This window comes from Tilletiopsis washingtonensis, assembly GCF_003144115.1.
Source record: "Tilletiopsis washingtonensis strain MCA 4186 unplaced genomic scaffold FA09scaffold_27, whole genome shotgun sequence".
Lineage (NCBI taxonomy): Eukaryota > Fungi > Basidiomycota > Exobasidiomycetes > Entylomatales > Tilletiopsis > Tilletiopsis washingtonensis.
This window is the reverse complement of record NW_020312024.1, coordinates 220,882-240,657: the sequence shown is the minus strand read 5'-3', so window position 1 is coordinate 240,657 and position 19,776 is coordinate 220,882. Positions and strand designations below refer to the sequence as shown.

Sequence of the window (19,776 nt, the reverse complement as noted above, 5' to 3'; positions counted from 1 at the left end):
AACCGAGAGACGACGGCACCGAGGAGGGAGCGATGTGAAAAGAGGTCGTAAGCTCGTCCGAGTAGTCGGAGGCCGAGGGAGGAGGGAAAAAGGCTTGGGGTGGGATAGACGCAGCAGTGCCTGGCGTGGGTGAAGGGGGGACGAGAGAGGAAGAGCGGGGTTGTTACAGCGAGAGAGAGAGGGGAAAAAGGAGAAAGGCCGACGGGACTGCGCGCACGCGACAAAGCAGGACACGCTTCACGCCGTCGATGCGTTGTTCGCGGAGAAGATGAAGAGCTGCGGGAGATGCAGCAACCTGGATGTCAGCGCGGTGCCGGCGCGGAGTGAGAGTGAGCAAGGGCCAGCCTGCTACGCACGTTGTTCGTCGCTGCGATGGCAATTGTGTTTTCTCTCGGGTGGAAGCTCGAGTGGAGGATCTTCTTGTTGAAGTCCTGCAAGAGCGGGGCAAGGGGGTGGTCAGCATGTGCCTCGCCCGCCGAGTCCCTCGTCAGTGCCGTCAGACAGTCAACGCACCACGTTGTCCACGTTGATCTGCCCCACGGCGCCCGCCGCGGCGTTGGCGCCCTTCTTCTTTGCGCCGGCGAGCTTCTTTGCCTTGAACGCGCTCTTGTCGGCCTGCAGCACGACGTCCGAGTCGTCGTCCTTGTCGAAGATGTGGAAGTAGTTGTTGTACGAGCCGGTGAGCACCTTGTTGCCGTCGGGCCCCCAGAGAGCCTCAAACTTGTCAAAGATGCAGTCGTTCTCGTACAGATCGCACAGCTTGGAGCGCAGATGGTCGTGGATCGGAATCGTCTTGACGGGCTTGTTCTCCATGTTGACGTCCCACAGCTTGAGCGTCAGGTAGTCGCGCGAGAGAATGTATCGCCCGTCCCGGCTGAACTTGACGTCCGAGATGGAGCTGATGATCTCGCTGAAGAACGACTTGTTCGACGGATCCTCCTCCTCCTCAAAGTCTGTGGGCGCAGAGTCAGCTGCTGCATACCACGGGAGCTCGTCTTCACGCTGGAGAGAGCAGTGCACTCATCCCCCATGCTCGCAGCAGCAGCATCCGGCCCTCTCTCCGCCGCCGATCCGCCTGTCGCGCCTCTTGCCCTCCCCTCTCGCTCTTGCCCTCCCCTCTCGCGGCGCGCACTCACGTTTGGCATGCTGGTCGCACAGGGCCGAGTCGCGCATGTCCGCCAGCTTGATCGTGCCCTTTGAGCTTGAGTAGACGAACTGGTTGCAGTGGATGGGGTGGAACTCGGCAGCCGTGATGACTTCTGTCAGCTCCTCCATGTTGACGGGCTTGATGTCGACGATGTCTGCGGAGAGGGTACGAGGTCAGCCATGCAGCGCGGTGAGGCGTCGCGGAGGGCACACGCACTGAAACTTTGGTCGCTGATGTTCAGGTTCCAGAGGTTGATGCGCAGGTCGTCGGCAGAGATGTACGTCTCGCCGTCCGAGTTGACGCTGATCGAGTTGATGTGGTACGCATGGGCGTTGGCGTAGATCTTGCGCGGCACCGCCGCGACGATGGTGTCGTGATGCGTGAGCGTAGGCATGCGCAACGACGTGCCGGAGCCGACAAGAGGCACTGGCGGTGGCACGAGCGAGGGATGCAGGTTCGACGTCGACTGCGTCGGCGCAGTCGCGCCTCGGTACGCTTCGCCCGAGAGATTGTTCTCTGCCACCACCTTCAATGACTTCTCAAACACCTTCCACAGCTTGATCGTCTTGTCTGAGTAGCGTCCACCTCGCGTCAGCGCATGCACGTGCCTGGCATCGCTCTCGCCTGCGTTCGCTCTGCTTTCGACGCACCATTTGTGGAGAGCAGGAAATGCGCGGCATTCTGTCGCCGACACCAGCGGATCTTGTTGATCTTCTCCTCGATCTCGAGCGACTTGAGGTAGTCAAACTCGGGCTCGTGCGACTGGAACTCGGTGTGGAACTTGTACTCGCAGCCCTTCTTCTGCGCACGGCAAAGACAAGCAGAGGCAGACGCAAGTCTCAGCGAAAGTGCCCCACGCACGCGCTCGTCCATCGCCAGCAAGCGCTGCGCTGCTACGCTGCTGCGATGCGCGCTCATGCGATGACGACAACTCACAGACTCATTCCGCTCGAACAACACCACACGACCGCCCTTGTCGCCCGTGGCAAGATAGTCGCCCGTATGGTCGAACTCGACCGTCGAGATGATATCGGCTGTGAGGAAGCGAGTACGGTGTCAGTCTGCGCACGACAGGCGCAGTGGGAGCGCTGCGCCGCTGGCGACGCAGCCGCAACGAGAGACGTGCGCCTGCCCTTAGTCTCGGAGCGGCGTAGAGACGCAGTGGACGCGGAGCCTGTAGCGCAGGTACAGGAAGCCTCGTCCTGCACACGCAGCAGGTGCAGCTCGTTTTGCGACAAACCGTCGTGCCGTAGCGCGACACGCCGCAGCTCAGCCAGACTCACCCTCCGTAATGTCCTCCACCTCGCCCTTGTCGCCGAAGCACTGCGCGAAGCGCCAGCCGCCGGATGCGTCGCCGTCTCGCTCCATGGTCTCTACGCTCTAGCAGACGCGCGCGTCTCGGTGTGGAGAGAGAGGAGGGGCTGCGCAAGACGCCGGGAGTGTCGTCGGCAGCAGTGGCGCACGAGCAGAAGACGGCGGCTGCAGGAGGGAGCGCAGACGCCGATGGAACAGAGGCGCAAGCGCTGTGAACAGGCGCGTGCTGCGAGAGAGAGAGGCGTCTGCTGGGCTGCTCGAGGAGAAGAGACGGGGCGGCTCGACTCGCACAAGACGCGGCTGCTCGCGCAGGTGGAGGAGGTGCGATGAGACGAGGCTGGGCGCACCGCGAGACGCACGCGCAGCTGTGGGGCGTGGGCCGAGTGTCGAGCTGCTGCACTGGAAGCGTAGACGCGCAGGCGAGGAGAGGCGCGTGTGACGCTGCGGCGACGGTGCGAGGGCGGCGGAGCGTGAGGGGCTGTGGAGTGGTGGAGTGGTGGAGTGGCCGCAAGCCTCGCCGACGAGCTGCCGCTGTCCTCATGCGGCAGGCGCGCGCGCGCAGGCGGCGTGATGCTCTACCGCGCGCCGCGCCGCCGCCGCTGCCGCCGCCAGACTCGACTTTGCGCCCGCGTGCCGCCGCGCATCAGCCAGCACGCCGTGCCGCGCGCGCATGCCGCGCCGCCCGCTGGCGTGCTCTCGGCGCTGGTCTGGCTCGCGACGGCGCTGCGCCGTTGCATGGCTGCGTACCGCTCACAGCCCAGACCAGACGCTCACGCCTGGCTTTGTCCATGGGGAGACCACGCCCAAGGGCACGGCATGGCATGCAGGACAAGGCGCGATGGGCACACTCTGACTCGCGCGTCCTCACGCAGCCGCGGCCTCTTGGCTCCCACAGCGCCTTTTCGCACACTGGCAGCCTCACTTTTGTCTTGATCGCTGCTCCTTTTGTTCTTCCTGTCCTGCGCCCGTCTGCAGATGCGCAGCTCCCATCTGCATCTTCTTGCTGCTGCCGAATGCAGCGCAAGAGCGGCATGAGCGAGGCGCTGCGGAGGCGCGCATGCCGTTGATGCGCTGGCGCTGCGCGGCCGCCAGAGAGATAGTTCGAGGTCCGCCCACGGCCGCGTCACGTGCCACGGGGGCGCGGTCGAGCCACCCTGGAAGGTCGGACCTCACCCTCACGCTCGCGCCCCGCTCACCACCACGCCGTCCCCTCGCCCTCTCCGCACACTCCCTACGTGTGGCCCAGCATGGGTCTGGCGTACCGTCTGCCGCTGCTCTCGACCGAGACGACGGCGAACATCGTGTCGCTGCTGCGCATCGTCATCATCCTCACCATTGCCGGCAGTGCCATCTCCAGCCGCCTGTTCGCCGTCATTCGGCATGAGAGCATCATCCACGAGGTGCGTCGCTGCGCCACATGCAAAGCGCGAAGCGGCTGACAGGAAGCGCGTACGGCAGTTTGATCCGTGGTGTACGTCTGCTGCGAGAGAGGTGCGCGCACACGCGCCGACACTGATCCGGCTTGCTTCGCAGTCAACTTCCGCGCCACAAAGGTGCTCACCAGCGATGGCTACTACCGTTTCTGGAACTGGTTCGACCCCACTGCTGTGCGTGTGCCTCTCACTCACCCGCTGCCCCTCCCTCTGCTGACCCGGCGGCCTGTTCACGCAGTGGTACCCTCTCGGCCGCGCCGCCGGTGGCACTCTCTACCCGGGCCTCATGGCCACGTCGGGCGCGATCCACAACTTCCTCAAGGCCATCAATCTGCCCGTCGACATTCGCAACATCTGCGTGCTCCTCGCGCCGGGCTTCTCGGGCCTGACGGCGTGGGCCACGTACATGTTTACGGCGACGATGAAGGATGATGCCGCGGGACTGCTGGCGGCTGCGTTCATCGGCATCGCGCCTGGTGAGTGCGGGCTGCTATATGGCTGGTGCTGGACATCGCAGGGCGTTCATGTCGCTGCTGAGCGTGTCATGTCGCTGTGCAGCGCCGAGCTGGACACTGCCAGAGGCACGCAGCTGACACCTCGTTCCCTTTCTCAGGCTACATCTCTCGTTCCGTCGCCGGCTCGTACGACAACGAGGCGATTGCGATCTTCCTGCTCATGATCACCTTCTACCTCTGGATCAAGGCGCTCAAGGACGGCTCGGCCCTGTGGGGCACCGTCTGTGCGCTCTTCTACTTCTACATGGTCGCCGCATGGGGAGGCTACGTGTTCATCACGAACCTCATCCCGCTGCACGTCTTTGCCCTGCTGTGCATGGGACGCTACTCGAACCGCGCATACGTGGCGTACAGCAGCTGGTACGCGGTCGGAACGCTGGCGAGTATGCAGGTGCCGTTCGTGGGGTTCCAGCCGATGCGCTCTAGCGAGCACATGGCAGCGCTCGGTGAGTCGAAGCACACTAGGAGGATGACATCGTGGCGCAGGGGGGTACAGAGCGTAGAAGAGATGGCGTCGCGGGCCCGACCTGCTCCTCTCATCGCCGCTCGCCTTGCTCACACGCCCTCTCCCCCAGGCGTCTTTGGCCTGCTGCAGCTCGTCGCCTTTGCCGAGCTCGTGCGCTCGCACATTCCGTCTCGGCAGTTCAAGGTGTTCCTCTTTGGCTTCGTCGTGACGATCTTTGGCATTGCGTTTTCCGGCCTCGTGGCGCTCACCTATGCCGGCTACGTTGCGCCCTGGACTGGACGCTTCTATTCGCTCTGGGACACGGGCTACGCCAAGAAGCACATTCCCATCATTGCCTCCGTCTCCGAGCACCAGCCGCCCGCGTGGCCTGCGTTCTTCTTCGACCTCGAGATGCTCATCTTCCTCTTCCCCGCCGGCGTCTACCTGCTCTTCCGCGAGCTGCGCGACGAGCACGTGTTCGTCATTCTCTACGCCGTCATGGCTTCCTACTTCGCGGGCGTCATGGTGCGCCTCATGCTCACGCTCACGCCCGTCGTGTGCGTGAGTGCGGCAGTGGCCATCTCGACGCTGCTCGACACGTACCTCGACCCGCAAGAGCCGGACAGCGCCGAGGAACAGGCAGAGGCGCTCTCGGCAGCCGCGATCGGCGACGCCGGCAAGATCGCAGCTCGCGGACCGGCAGCCAGCGGCGGCAAGAAGACCAAGGGCGCCGCGGTGCCGCCGCCGACGCAGCACGGTGCCGCACCGACGGCGCAACAGCAAGCTGCAAACGCTGCACTCGGCGACATCCAGACGCCGGACGCTGCGCCCTCCAAGGTGCAAGCCTTCAAGACCGGGCGCGAGTCTCGCGGCGTGTACGGGCTCGACACGCGCGCGCTCGTCAGCGTCTACACGCTCGTCTTGCTGCTCATCTTTGTGCTGCACTGCACGTTCGTGACGTCGACGGCATACTCGAGCCCCTCGGTCGTCCTCTCGAGCCGCAACCCCGACGGCTCGCAGCACATCATCGACGACTTCCGCGAGGCGTACTACTGGCTGAGACAGAACACGAAGAGCGACGCGAAGGTCATGTCGTGGTGGGACTATGGCTACCAGATCTCGGGCATGGCAGACGTGAGTAGCCCGGGTGTCGCGCATCGTCCGCGCTGCTGACCTGGCATCCTTCGCTTCTCAGCGCCCCACGCTCGTCGACAACAACACGTGGAACAACACGCACATTGCCACCGTCGGCAAGGCCATGTCGTCGCCGGAGGACAAGGCGCTGCCCATCCTGCGCCAGCACGACGTCGACTACATCCTCATCATCTTCGGCGGCCTGCTCGGCTACTCGGGCGACGACATCAACAAGTTCCTGTGGATGATCCGCATCTCGCAGGGCATCTGGCCCGACGAGATCAAGGAGGCCGACTTCTTCACCGCCAACGGCCAGTTCAAGATTGACGACGAGGCGTCAAAGACGATGCGCGAGAGCCTCATGTACAAGATGAGCTACTACCGCTTCAACGAGCTCTACGGCGGCCGGCCCGGCATGGACCGCGTGCGCGGCACGGCCGCCGCCACGACGGGCCCGACGCTCGATGTGCTCGACGAGGCGTTTACCAGCTCCAACTGGATCGTGAGTCGCGCCTCGCGGTCCCTCATTGCCTGTGCCTCAGCTCACGTCTCTCCTCCCGCAGGTGCGCATCTACCAAGTCAAGCCGGAAGACCCATTAGGCCGCGATCTGCCCTCGGCCAACGCCTTTGACAGCGGCAAGCGGCGCAAGCGGCCTGCTGCTGGCACGGCGGCGACGGGTGCGGGAGGCCCAAAGGGCAGAAAGACACGACGAGCCTCGACGTAAGAGAGAAGCACGCGCAGCATGGCCAAGCGCTGCCAAAGCTCAAGAGAGGGAGCGCGAGAATAGAATGCCCCTTCGCCGCAGAGCTGTGACGCTTGCGCATCTGCCAATGTCTCCCCATCATCCCCCCATCGTCTCGCCTCTGATGCCTCCCACATCATTCGCGGCCGAGTCCTCTGCTGTGCCTCTCGAGGTGCAGCGTCGGGCAGGGGGAGAGATTGAGTCTGTGCCTCTTCTCTGGATCTCCCTAGTCTCCCAATGCCTCACGCAGCCTGTGTCGTGCGTGGGCTGCAGCAGTGCGGCGCTGCGTGTGGCCTTGTCTGTGTGGTGGCGAGAGATGGTGAGGTGATGAGTCTTGTATTGAGGCACACAGCTTTCAGCAGCACGCTTGCTTCCGGCTTCGGCCCCGCGCGGGTGTTGTGCGCAGCTCGCTCTGCACTCGCCCTGTTGTCTCACGAGCCGTGCTGGCGAGCAGGAGGAGCTCTTCCTCTGCACCCTGAACGATCTGCTGTGCGATCTGCTGTGCCCCTGAGGCGCGCCTGACTGACTTGGAGTGCGGGGCAGTAGAGTGCCAGCCGAACCGCAGTCCACTGCGTCCGTGTTGGCAATTCGACGGCTCGATCCCTGGCTCGACGGTGCCTGCTGCGACGAGAGAGGGCAAGAGGCTGCGCGAGCCTGCCTGTGCTCGTCATGCAGAGTCTAGTGAGGTGCCACGTGCGGTGTCTGTGGGGGAGCTTGCCGTGCCGCGGCACGCTGCACGGGCCAAACGAGCTCCGCGCTCCGACGGCCGCGCACATCACACGGCGCCCCAACGCCGACGCCGGCGCCGTCCTTCTCCCTCTCCACCATCCCCTCGCTCGCAGCACCGAGCCGCGGCACCTCTGCGCGCGCCGCTTCTCTCTTCGTCTCCAGGTCTGCCGCTTGTGCGTCGGGCGTGCACTCTGCCGCCGCCGCCGCGCACCTCGCCCGACACTCTGCGCCCTGCTGCGCCTCCACACCTGCGCCAGCTCAACGGAACTGCGCCTCTCTCGCGGGCACTGCGCGCACTCGCACGCCTCTGCGCCGCACCGCCCAGCTGCGACATTCGCTTCGTCGCTGCGGCCGCTGCACAGCTCGCTCTGTGCTGGCTCGGCATTCTGACGTTGGCTTTCTCGCTGCGGGCATCGATCTGCTGCTCCCAGCGCCTTCTCGTTCGCCATGGACGGCCCCACGCTGGCAAAGTGAGTTGCAGCGCCCGTGTGCACCGCAGTTGCACTCCTGGCTCACAGACTCCGTGTCTTGCGCAGCTCCAAGGCGCAGTGGTCGTCCGCGCTGCAAGCCTCGCTCTCGACGTTCCGCACGCTCTGTTCGCATGCGCAAGCGACATCCAAGAGCTGGCGGCCCGTGTTGCCAGCACCCGGCGGCGCCGGCACGCTCGGCGCCTCGTCAGGCAGCACGCTGGCTGCGCCTGGCTCAGTCATCGCTGGTCCGAGCAGCGGCAGCGTACGCAAGGTGCCCAGCCCCGCACCTGGCTCGTTGGCACGCCGCTCGGCAACGCCAAAGAGAGGTAGCATCCCTGGCTTTCCTGCGAGCGTCTCCTATGACTCTGGCTTTCCAGCGCCTCCTCGCGTAGACATGTCCACGGCAAGCAGCAGCATGGCGCTCTCCTCTTCTGCGCAGTCTCAAGCGCAGCCACAGGCGCAGACGCAGACGCAGAGCAGCGGTCCATTCGTGCTGCATGCGCTCGATCCGACGTCCGTGGTGGTGCACCGGCGATCGGGAGGCAAGGCGCTGGGCATGCCCAGTAGTGCAGACATCTTCCGTGCGACGGCAGAGGTGCACTTCGATGGCACGCCGGATCTGGACGTGTTCAAGGGGTCGTTGGCGAATCCAGAGTGTCGGTCCAGCTGTGAGTGCCGCTTGTGCTTACTGCCGTGGGCGTAATTGCTGAGATGAGTGCGGCGCGATGCAGGGGACCGCATGGTGGAAGACGCAGAGCTCATCGAGCTGCTCGAGCCGCACACGCGCATCAGCAAGACGAACTTCAAGCTCGGCTGGCCCGCCAGTCCGCGCGATGCCATCACAATCTCGCAGATGCTCAGCGACGACAGCACGCTGCTCGACATCTCTACCTCGCTGCCTCGCTCGCCTGACGCGCCGGCTTACCTGCGGCCGGCACCGCCGTACGTGCGATCCCACGTGAATCTCTTCGCGTGGTGCGTGCAGCTCTCCGGCGACGCGGGAAGCTCTCTCTCGACGTCGGATCCCGCTCGCAGCATTGCGAGTTCTGCGTCGAGCGATCGGCAGACGCTGCGCATCACGCTCTTCTGGTCGTGGGACCTGCGAGGCGCATGGCTCGGCATGCCCGCTGGTGGCCTGGGCGGACAGCTCCCGACGCTCCTCTCGTCGCTGGTGGACCACGTGCGCACGTCGGCCTCGCGCATCCCGCACCTCAACGACTACGGGACTGCCATCGAGGTGCTCACGCGTGCCTTCGACCCGTCGCGCGACACGCTCGTCACGGCATACCAAGTCTTGCCGGAGGACGACGAGGCACAGCACGCGCAAGAAGAGGCAGAGAAGGACCCGGAGCGCCTCGATCGTCTGCGATCGCGTCGCGCACTGCTCACGAGCGCCGAGTGGAGCCTGCCGGCAGAGGAAGGCTGGGACGTGCGCGTGGACGTCAAGGCGCTCGCTCTGGCGCCCGGCTCTTCGTCCGACTGGGCTGCGACCGCCTTCCGCCGCACCAACGCCAACTCCGGCACCTCGTCCAGCCAGGTCATCCTGCGTCTCAAGCACAGCAAGCTGACGGGCTCAGACGAGAGTGTGCGCGTGCAGGTCTCGGCGCAGCGCATTGCGGCCAGCTCTGAGGTGCGACTGCGGCTCAACGACGAGCCGTTTGGCATTGAGGAGGTCGAGGCTGGTCTGGAGCCTCGGCCGCCCATATCGACGCTTCTCGGCGTGCCGAGCTCGCCGGCCGTGCTGCTGGACGACGCCGCCTCCATCTCGGGCGTCAGCATCCGTTCCGTCAGCTCGCGCGCCAGCGCCACGTCGTTGCGCGACGCCAGCGACGCGCAACAACAGCGCTCCTCTACGCCTCAGCTCGGCGCGCAGAGCGGCAGCGCGCAACGACCTCCGCCGGACAGGTCTGCGGCGTTGGCATCGCTAGTGCGCCGCAACTACATCTACTTCACCTCGCTGCTGCAGGAGCCCGAGGCGAAGTGGAAGCAGATCAGCGACAGCCGAGGCGTCACTGTCACGCAGCTCGACAGCATCGATCCTACGCTTGTCGTCTATCGTGCGGAGGCCACGTTCGTGGGTGTCGGCGTGTGGGACCTCTTCAGCACCATCTCGACGCCCGGCGCTCAGATGCACTGGGACAAGTCGATTGAGGACGCTCAGCTCCTCGAGGACGCGGGCGATGCTAGCCGGCTGTGGTGGACGAAGACTCGCGCTGCGTGGCCAGTCAGGTGAGTGTTGCATTCGCATGCGCACCTGTGGCAGGATGTGCTGACAGGACTGCCTGACTCAGTGCGCGAGACGCAGTGACTGTTGAGACGTCGTACAAGTCGCCCGCCTCGGTGCACGTCTTCTCCTTCTCGACGGACGACCGGGCATTCTTTCCCACGATTCCCGCGCCTGCAGCCGGCACGATCCGCACCAAGGTCGATCTGCGCGGCTGGAGCGTCGAGGCGCTCAGTCCCACAACGGTGCACATTACGCTCATCGAGCAGAGCGATCCGGGCGGCTGGACCAGCAAGAGCGCCATCCCGGCACTCATGACGGCTGCCGTGGCAGGCGTTGGCGACTTTGCCATCAAGAGCGGAGGTCCGCCAATCGCCACTCGCCTACTCGGAGCGCGCACAAAGGTCGCGCGCTACGACAGCGAGAAGGCAGTCTACCGGCTGGAGTACGAGCTGAATCCGACATCGGCGCCCTCTGGCAGCGAGACCAGCAGTCTGAGCTACTCGAACAACGTCGAGTGCGAGCTGCGCTGCGATGTCGAGACGTGGTCGAACTCGCTGGATCTCGTCGTCGACCCTCCGCCCATCAATGTCAGCTGTCTGCGGCGGCACAAGCTCAGCCAAGGTGGCAGCGGCCTCTGGCTCACCATCGAGCACGTGCCTGCTAGCCTCGAGGACGATGTGGCGCGCGTCACGGTGCGCAAGATGGTCTCGACCAAGGAGAAGGGCGTCGTGCTCGTCAATGGCGCGCGCCTCAAGGTCGACGTCGACGAGCTCAAGGAGGGAGAGGCGGCCATGCTGCGCGACCGCAAGCGCACGAAGCCACGACGTATTCCGCTCGATCTGGCCACCACGCGTGCAACGCTCAAGCCGGACGGCTCTTCTGCCGCGTCCAGCGCCGACGCCTCGTCGGCCGGCGGGCTCCTCGCACGTGTGGGCTCGCCTCCGCCGCTCGAGGCCGGCGACGGCGTGACGGCGCGTGCTGAGCGGCCTGAAGGCTCGACGCCCAGCGCCAACGACTTCTTCTCCGACGAGCGGCCGCGCCAGCCAATGACGTGCGCCCTCGACGTGCTCTTCCTCCTGCGGCGCATCCACGCCGAGCGCAGCCCGGATCCTGCCGGCACGCCAGCCGGCTGGGGACTGGTGGCGACGCGCGGCGGGCTCTACGTGCGGCGCAAGCAGATGCAGTCGATCTCGAGCACCATCGTGGTGCAGCGCGGCGACAAGGTCGTTGAGGGCCTCACGGCCGAAGACATCTGCAATGCCGTCTCGACGCTCAGCTGCCGCAAGCAGTGGGACGACCGCATCGAGACGGCCACGCAGCTCGAGAGCTTCGGCAACGGCGCCGTCACTGGCTTCCTCACGACAAAAGGCGCGTTTCCCTTTCGGGGGCGCGCCTTTACGCTCGCCAGCATCACGGCTCGCTCGACGCCCGCAGCGGCCGACGGCACGAGCTCGGACGTCGCTGCATCGTCGGGCCTCAGCCCCGCAGTGTACTTCCACGCCTCGGCCTCGTTCCCCGAGCGCCACGCCACGTTCCCCATGAGCAAGCTCAACCCGGGAGCACTGCCCATGGGCCGCGTGCTCATCGACGGCTGGATTCTCGAAACGCTGGACCCGTACAGCTCGACGCTCAACTACCCTATCCCTTCGACACGCTGCACGCACGTCGTGGCCATCGACTACGCCGGCAGCCTGCCGCTGGCAGTCAACACGCTCTGGAACGCCAATCTGCCGCGCAGCATCATCGCCGTGGAGGAGTACATCAAGACGCGCGGCGCCATTCCCGCTGTGCGTGTGCCGCCGGGCTGCATGCGTGTGCTGGGCGACGGCAGAGACGAAGACACCGGCCTGGTGTGGGACTACGACGACCACCGAGGCGCACGCAACTGCACGCTGCTCTCGAGCGCCTTCACGCCGAGCGACCGCGTGCTGGACGTGCTCGTCAAGGTCGATGCGGAGCACGAGCGCCGCAAGCCTGCCGCCGAAGCTTCCGAGAGTGCTGCTGCAGGCGGCATTCCCTTTCCGTCCTCGCGCCAGCCTGCCATCTCGAATGCATCGACAACCAAGGGCGCGGCACAGACGGCCCTGTCTACGATGCCGGCCTTTGGCGATACGCTGACGGCGGCGGCAAGCACGGGCATCTCGCGCGCCACGAGCGTCAGCTCAATTCGCAGCACCGGCTCCTTCGTCACACCCACGGCATCCGTGCTGCGTACAGTCCGCCCGTCGGCTGTCCGCGCAGAGACGCGAAAGCCGCGCGACGTCACGCTGATCGACATTGAGGTCGAGCTACGCCACTACGCCAAGGGCTACGAGATCGTCGTCACGTCAGAGTTCGGTCACGACACGCCGCCGGTGCCGCCCCAGAGCGAGAAAGACAAGGGTCCTCAAGACGGTCAATCGCAAGACGGCGACAAGAAGGACGCTGCACCCGCCGCATCCGCCGCTTCCGACGCATCGCGTGCGCTGCTGTCCCTCGAGGGCGCACGTGAGGGCACCAAGGACCTGCCGCATCTCGTGATGAGCTACGACCTGCCGCCTTCCGCCGTGCTCGCCGCCACACTCGACCCCTCAGCGCGGCCCCGGCGTCATCTCGTTCGCATTGCTCTCCCCACTGCCTCCTTCCTCGAGGGCCATCGCGGCTTCCTCAGCGGCAGCGCGCCGACCGAGGCGCCGCAGTGGTACCATGACTTGCGGCGGCGAGGTGCGCTGCTGCGCGTGCGCATCCGGCCACACGGCGCCGAGGCATCGCTGCCGAACTCGCCGCAGGTTGGCAGCGAAGCGGCATCCGCGCCCAACGCTGAAGACATCGACTCGCAGCAAGTGCCGGCACACTGCGACGGCCAGCGTCTCGAGGTCGTGCACGTGAATCAGACGTCGGCCATGCTGCAGCGCGAGAGCGAGCGCGAGGTCAAGTATGCTCAGCTGGAACGGTGAGTGTGGTCTTGCCCGTTGGAGTGACGGACTCTGACATTCGTCGCCTCACAGTGTTCCGGCCATGCGGAAGGACAAGACACCCACGTCGGCCACGCCGGCCTCGCCGTCCTCGGACGACCGGCTCCCTGCGCAGCTGAAGCGCGCTGTTGCTGCCACGCTCTCGCTCAAGGCAGACCCGGAGCAGCGCAAGGCATCGATTGCCACGGCTGCCTCGGACGTCGGGGCGGACCAGCACCAGGAAGCTCTCGACGCCAAGAATGGCCCGCCTACGCCCACCGCCCACACAAGCAAGAGCGCGGCGAAGCCGAAGGTGCGTGGTGCGGTGCTGCACCGCCAGCCAGTGCTTCGCTCACCCCTGTCTGTGCAGGTGCCGGAGCAGACGTCCACGAGCGCACAGCTGATGGGCATCCTCAACGCGTACCCTCTCTCGCGGCTCGGTGCCTCGACGGCCGTGACGACGACAAACGCGAGCGGTGGCATTCTCTCGAAGCGCGGTGGCAGCGTGTCGACGTCGACGGGCGACGCCGCCGAGGGCTCAGACAGCAAGAAGGCGGCGGCCGGAGCGGGCACTGGCTCCTCTGCCGCCTCGCTGGGCGCCGATGCAGCCAGCGCCACGGCTGCTGCTCTCGGCAGCATTCCCGGCTCGATGTCTGCGCTCTCGAGCAACGCCAACACGACTGCGTCTGCGGCTGTGCGGTCGCTGCTCGCCAAGCAGTTCAGCTTCGCCACGCTGGTGCTTGCGGTGCTCATTGCGTTCCTGCTTGGCAGCCTCGTACGCGCGCTCCTCTCGCCCGCCGACTTCATCCTCACGTCGCCGCAGGGCGGCAGCGATGCGACGGGCGAGGCGGCCGCGCTGGAGATTCGCCGCATGCTCGACGGCCAGCATGGCGGCGCGCTGACGTCGAACAGCGTGGCGTGGCGAGAGCTGCGTCGCCTCATCGAGATCAAGGGCGCCATTGCCGGCCGCTGGGATCTTGTGCTCGCCGTCGTGCGGCGGTGAAAAGGTCGGGCGAGCTGGCCCATCCACGCGCGCACGTACCGGCATGTCCGCTCTCCTTCCGACTCGCCCATTTCTATCTTAATCACACGCATACCCTCCGCTGCTGACTCGCTCTGTCGTGGGGGCAGTGAGTGCTGCCGCTACGGCGAGCCGAGGTGGCCGAACGCCGGCTTGCTATTCTGCGGGCGATGCAGACGCCTTCGCAAGGGGCGGCGCTAGGCGCGAAGATGTGCCGACTCCGCCGCCGTGTCCGCCTCATGCGAGGCGTCGGGTGCCGCAGCTCGGCTTCCACGCCCCGAGCAGGAGGGTCAGGAGCGCCGATTGGCGCGCGTCGTGCGCGCATTCCCACACTCGACCCTCGTCGATGCCGATGGCTGTGCAGCGGCTCGAGCGGAGAGAAGACGAGGGCATGAGGGAGAGGTGCGCATGCCCGGTGGCATCGGAGCTTGCGCAGGAGGCGAGCGCGGTGCCGAGCGCAAGGGAAGCAGCCATGCGCGTGATGGGCTCGGCTCGCAGAGTCGGTGGCTCTCGCGCAGACGTTGCGGCCGAGACGACAGGTAGCCGAGGCAAACAAGACGATGCAGCAGCAGGCGGCCGGATCAAATCTGCCTCCCTTGACGCTCCCGACGGCGTCGAGCCAGAGGTTGCGGCGCTGATGCTCGCCCAGAACAACGGATCGCTCGCCGTCGGCGGCGACGCGCCACGCTTGCGCCGCCGTTTGCCCCTTGTGTCGGCAGCGCAGCCGCACGGCCAGCACAAGCGCGAAGCACTCGCCTGCTCGCAGCCGAGAAGCCTCCGCAAGCGCGCAGCACGGCGCACGGCGCACGGTACAACGGACGGCGGCAGCGCCGACAGCTGCAGCGTCCTCCTCTTGCTTGTGTCGCTCCTGGTGCCTCTTGCGCCGGCGAGCTTGGCCGCCGCTCGCAGCGCTGCCGTCGTGTTTCGCCGGCTCGCTTCGCTTGCCTTACGCCGGCACGCGGGCCGATGCGCGCAGGGCGCAGGACATTGAGGTCCGCTGGCCCCTCCGTCGGGCTCGCTCGGCCACTTTGCTTGCTTTGACGCATGAGCGCCAAATGGAAATCCAGACTGGAGCAACGTGTCAGCGGCGTGCGCAGGTGCTGTGACGCGGCCTGCATGTGAGCGCTTGCGCGATGGCGAGGGCCTACGCAGGCAGGGCAGGAAACGAGGCGTCGGCAGGAGCAGCCCTCGCGGAGCACGACCGTCCCGTGCAGTGGCACCGGATCCCTCCATCGGGGAGATGTGCAGCGGCAGCGGGACAGCGACGGGCACGGCACAGCTGCTGCCCTGCAGAGGCATGCGCGATGGCCGCGTGCCGGAGGATCTCGCCCTGCGTGTGCGAGCTGGCATGGAGAAGGCGAGGCAGCTTGCCTGCATGAGCTGCACTGCGCACCAGGCGTCGCTGGCGGGAGGACAAAGGCGCCCGTCTCACACGCCTGCGCTCTGCGCTCTGGCCAGATGGCTTGCGGCGCAACTCTGGCGCTGCTGCAATGCGCCGGCGAGCCCGACGATGCCGGTGCGGTAGCGCGACTCAGACTAGACTGGAAAGAGGGCACGGGAGCGGACGCGAGCGAAGCGCGTAGGTAGCGTCGTCGGTGCCTCGGGGCTCGGCGTCCCTCCGACGCTACCGCCGCCGCTCTGCGCTATGGGCCGCGCCTGGGGGCACCGCTGCTGCCATGCCACAGCCGCAGGTGCGCTGCTGCCGCCTTCGCGGCGCATGCGAATGGAGCGAAAATGCGTTCGGAGAGGAGACCACATGGGCAGCGGCGCGGGTGGATGAAGCTCGCAGAGCGCTTCCCGTCGGCATCGCAGCGCTGCCGGAGCGCGGGCCAGCGAGCGGCACACAGGGCAATCTGAGCCCCTCCTCCTCCATGCAGGCACCGAGGCGCTGCCCATCGCTGACTCAGGCATGCTGCACAGACCGACGCTGGTGCTAGAGGCCGCCGGCTGCTCAGCCTCGCTCGAGCACGCCTTTGCGCGGACCGCCTCCCATCGCCATGCAGGACGCGGTCATGGGCGCAGGCGACACAGCACAGCCGGCAGCTCATGCCCGCTGCAGCCACGAGCACGCTCTTGTGCGGGTGCGGGGATGCGCGCCTACAATCTGAACCCTACGGGACCGCAGACGCACGGCGCAGGGCGAACTTTGTGCGGCGTCCGCACCCGGAGCGCGCCCAGTGACGCTGTGCCGGGCCGTGTCGCGCGGAGGGAGTGCGAGGCGGCGGGAGTTGGGCGGGCGTCAGAGCGGAGGCCGGACGCCTGCAGCTGCGGCTCTGCGGGCTGCGCGAGGGCGCCGATGCTGCGGCTGGCCGCTGCGGGCGGGATGTCAACGCCGCGGCTGAGCAGCCTGCGACGCTGTGAGCGGCTGCTTGGCCGCCTCCCGGATGCCGGCACCGCAGTCCCTCCGCACGGCACGACTTTATCGCAGCGCAGCCTCGAGCGCAGGAGTAGCGCCGAGCGCCGCCTGCGCTGGGGCCTGCAGAGGAGCATGGCGCAGGACGCGCACGCAGCACAAGAGCAAAGCCGCAGCGTCGCGTGCAGGAGAGGCGCGTGAGCGCTCGCAGGGACGGTGGCTGCATCCCTCCGCGGTGCTTGGAGAGCGGGTCGGCGCTGGCGCGGCGGCACCTGCCCTGCATCTGCCTGCGATCTGCCACACGGCGTGCTTGCGCGCTGCAGGGTGCAGGCGCGAGAGCAGAGCAAGTCCCGGCTCCCTTCTTGCAGCACGCCAGACGCAGGGTTGGGCCGTCGCCTTCCTCCCCCCGCGCGGCCGCCCCGGCCTGCGGGTGCCGTCGCCGTCGCCTTGGGCGCATCAGCGTCAGAGCCGCCGCCGCGCGCAGCCGTGCCGACGGCGGCTTCGTCTTGTGCTTGTGCACGCGGCGCATGCAGGCACAGCGGCACGCAACGGCCCTGGGAGGACCACGCTGCTGCCTGCGGCTGCACGCTGCACGCTGCGACGCTGCAGTTGCTGCGATGGCCGATGCGAGAGGCTTTCTGTGGCGTGCCGCGCGCGTGGGTGGGCCGCTCGTGATTACCGCCGTCGCCGTGCCTGCGTCCGCAGCCGCACCGCACCCCGTGAGGTGGATCGCGAGCGCCGTGTGCTGACGGTTCGGAGCCTCGGCGTTGGCGCCCCGTGCTCGGCGAGGAGGCACACGGCCTTGACGAGCAACGGCACGACTCACCTCGTGCTCCCGCCTTCACGTTGCGGCGGGAGGCGGCCGCGCAGCAGCACGGCGACGTTGCTGGCCGAGCCGCCGACGATCGCGCATGCGCGCGCGGACAAGACGCGACGCGCTCGGGACTCTTACTGCGGGCGCACACGCTCCGAGCTCGCCGCGCTGCACTTGCCTTGGTGCTGCGCTGCGCTTGTCGCATCGTGGTGCATCGCTGGGTTTCTGCGGCTCAAGTCTGAGCGCTGAGTGTGCCGTGCAGCGGAGCCGACTGCGCTTCGAAGCGGAGGGAGGCAGCGGCAGCGACTCGCGCGCGGCACCTCGACGGCGCGATGGGCCTTTGGCGCCACGGGCATGCCCTTGTGCCTGCAGCGCATGGCCGACACAGACGCCGTGCCCGGCCCGTCTCGCCGCTCACACGCGCTGCTGCGGCTGCTCCGCACTCCGCGGCCGCACGACGTGCAGGCGTGCTTCGGTGCGGCCGAGGTGCCTGCGCTGCGACAGCGCAGGAGAGAGGGGTCAAGGACGGCGCTGGAGCTGGAGCTGCAGCTGCCCCTCGCCGCTGCGGCGCATCCGCCTGCCGCTTCCCGCACCACGCTGACTCGGCGGCCGTGCATGGGCCGCGCGCCATGCGCCGCTCGCACGCTCCCGCTCCGTCCGGCCCCCGCCTGGCCGTGAGAGCCTGTGTGAGAGAGCGCCAGGCGCCGTCCGCATGTCCGCACCGGCCGCGTCGCTGCGCTGCGCTGCCCCGGGCGCTGCGACGCGCATGGGCACCTCGGCGCTCGGGGCTCGCAGCCCTCAGGCGCATCGCTGGGCCAGCCCTCAGCCTGCACCTGCAGCTGTTCCCGCCCTTGGTTGCTGCTGCGCTGTGCTGTGCCTGCGCTGTGACCGCTCCCGCTGCTGTGCTGCTCTCGCCACGCCCGCCGTGTGCGCCCCCCGTGGGTCTGACCTGAGCCTGCTCCCCGCGCTGCCTTGCGTGCCGCTCGCTCGCTCGTTCGCCGTCGGCCGTCCCGCCCTCGCGGGCATCCCTCTGGGCCTACCCTCTTGCCGCCATACCCCCCTCTCCCATACCCCACGTCGCCGCACCCGCCCCCGCCTCCGTGTCCGGCCCTTGCGCACCGGTTCCCCGCATACCTTGCCGTGCTTGCCTGTGCACGCCGCGCCGCTCTCGCCTCCGCCGCAGCACTCCTCTTGCCCCCTGGGCAGCTTCGTCGTCCCTGCCTTCTGAGCAGCGCCGCTCGTGCGCCGCACCGCTTGCCCGCTCTCGCAGCGCCATCACCTCTCGCTGGGCGTCTGAGCGACTATGCCCAGAGCCGCAGGCTCAGGCGAATCCAGTCTCGACACGCTCGCCTCCTCGTGGCACCCGCAATCGGCGGCCTCCTACCCCTCTGCGCCCGCCAACGGCCTCGAGCACTCGCAGCAGCCGCCGCAGCACCAGCAGCCGCACTCCGCCGTCGTGGACCGCCAGCGCCCGCGCACCGAGCTCGAGACGCCCTCTTACGCCTCATCGGCAGCGTACTCCTCCTTCGCGCCGCTCTCCTCCTTCTCGAGCGAGCAGCAGCACTACCAGCAGCAGCCGCAGCCGCAGCAGGCGCGCCTCTCTGACGCGCACGACCCGCACCGCGCATACACGCTCTCCCGCGACAGCTCCGACGGCGGCGCGGCCAGCGAGCCCAGCAGCATGTACCCGTCTGGCCTGCCCTACCACCACGGCCGCTCGCCCTCGGGCGGCTGGTCCAGCTACGATGCTCCCCCGCAACAGCAGCAGCAGCAACAGCAGCAGCAACAGCCGAACTCGGCCAGCGTGCACGGATCGCCCTCCTTTGCCGCAGCCAGCGCGGGCGCGCGGCCCGTGCCCGGCGCTGGCGGCGAGATGGGTGCAGGCGCAGGCTCGTCCGGCGCCGGCGCAGACTACGGCGCGTACATGAGCATGGGCCCGCCGCAGACGAGCAGCAGCTACGGCGCCAGCTCTTCGCTCTACATGCATGCGCCTGGCTCTGCAGGCGGTCCCGGACGCGCACACGAAGGCTCGGAGAGCATGGGCGCTCCGCAGGCCGATCTGACGCGCCGAAGGGCTCAGACGCTGCAGGAGCCTCCGCCGGGCCCTCGCTACGGTGCTTCGCCGGGCAGCAACGGCCAGATGTACGCCGGCGGCATGTACGCCTCGCCGCAGATGCACCAGCGCGAGCAGTGGGGCTCTTCGGTGGACGATGAGCAGCAGCGACCCATGAGTCCCAGCCGCAGCAACTCCTACCGCGGCACTTCCAGCGGCTCGATGCAGCAGCAGGGCGCCTCGCAGGCACGTCGCTTTGCGCCGTACGGCGTGCCGGCGTCGGCGGCTCCGCGCCGTCCGCAGACGGGCTCGAGCAGCGGTGGCGAGTACCGCATGCCTGACCTTGGCGGCGCAGCGCAGGGCGTGTATGCGCCGCCGGATCAGACGTCGCCGTATGCTGGCAGCAGCACGACGTCGACTTCCAGCGGCGGAGGCGGCTACTTCG

At 67.5% G+C, this 19,776-nt stretch overlaps 4 protein-coding genes across 4 annotated transcripts; 2 read left to right on the top strand and 2 right to left on the bottom strand.

The window, feature by feature from the left end:
* Positions 1–196: 196 nt before the first annotated feature.
* Positions 197–2,957, bottom strand: FA09DRAFT_313196 (hypothetical protein). Its single transcript, XM_025740721.1, has 7 exons — positions 2,431–2,957; positions 2,084–2,181; positions 1,798–1,948; positions 1,364–1,717; positions 1,137–1,301; positions 514–953; positions 197–431 (listed from the first exon to the last, which is right to left on the bottom strand). Exons 1-7 carry the CDS (start codon positions 2,513–2,515, stop codon positions 303–305), a joined length of 1,422 nt encoding a protein of 473 aa, XP_025595076.1. The 5' UTR covers positions 2,516–2,957; the 3' UTR covers positions 197–302.
* Positions 2,958–3,708: 751 nt separating this feature from the next.
* FA09DRAFT_341765 (STT3 subunit of Oligosaccharyl transferase) lies at positions 3,709–6,713 on the top strand (the record flags this gene model as incomplete). Its single annotated transcript, XM_025744494.1, has 8 exons — positions 3,709–3,861; positions 3,920–3,932; positions 3,995–4,068; positions 4,133–4,370; positions 4,508–4,855; positions 4,985–5,988; positions 6,050–6,490; positions 6,552–6,713. 8 exons carry the CDS (start codon positions 3,709–3,711, stop codon positions 6,711–6,713), a joined length of 2,433 nt encoding a protein of 810 aa, XP_025595075.1.
* A 1,194-nt stretch (positions 6,714–7,907) lies between these two features.
* Positions 7,908–14,093, top strand: FA09DRAFT_335573 (hypothetical protein; the record flags this gene model as incomplete). Its single annotated transcript, XM_025743775.1, has 5 exons — positions 7,908–7,930; positions 7,997–8,598; positions 8,662–10,159; positions 10,222–13,089; positions 13,145–14,093. 5 exons carry the CDS (start codon positions 7,908–7,910, stop codon positions 14,091–14,093), a joined length of 5,940 nt encoding a protein of 1,979 aa, XP_025595074.1.
* Positions 14,094–15,621: 1,528 nt separating this feature from the next.
* FA09DRAFT_168886 (hypothetical protein) lies at positions 15,622–16,345 on the bottom strand. Its single transcript, XM_025739281.1, has one exon. It carries the CDS (start codon positions 16,157–16,159, stop codon positions 15,755–15,757), a length of 405 nt encoding a protein of 134 aa, XP_025595073.1. The 5' UTR covers positions 16,160–16,345; the 3' UTR covers positions 15,622–15,754.
* Positions 16,346–19,776: the final 3,431 nt, after the last annotated feature.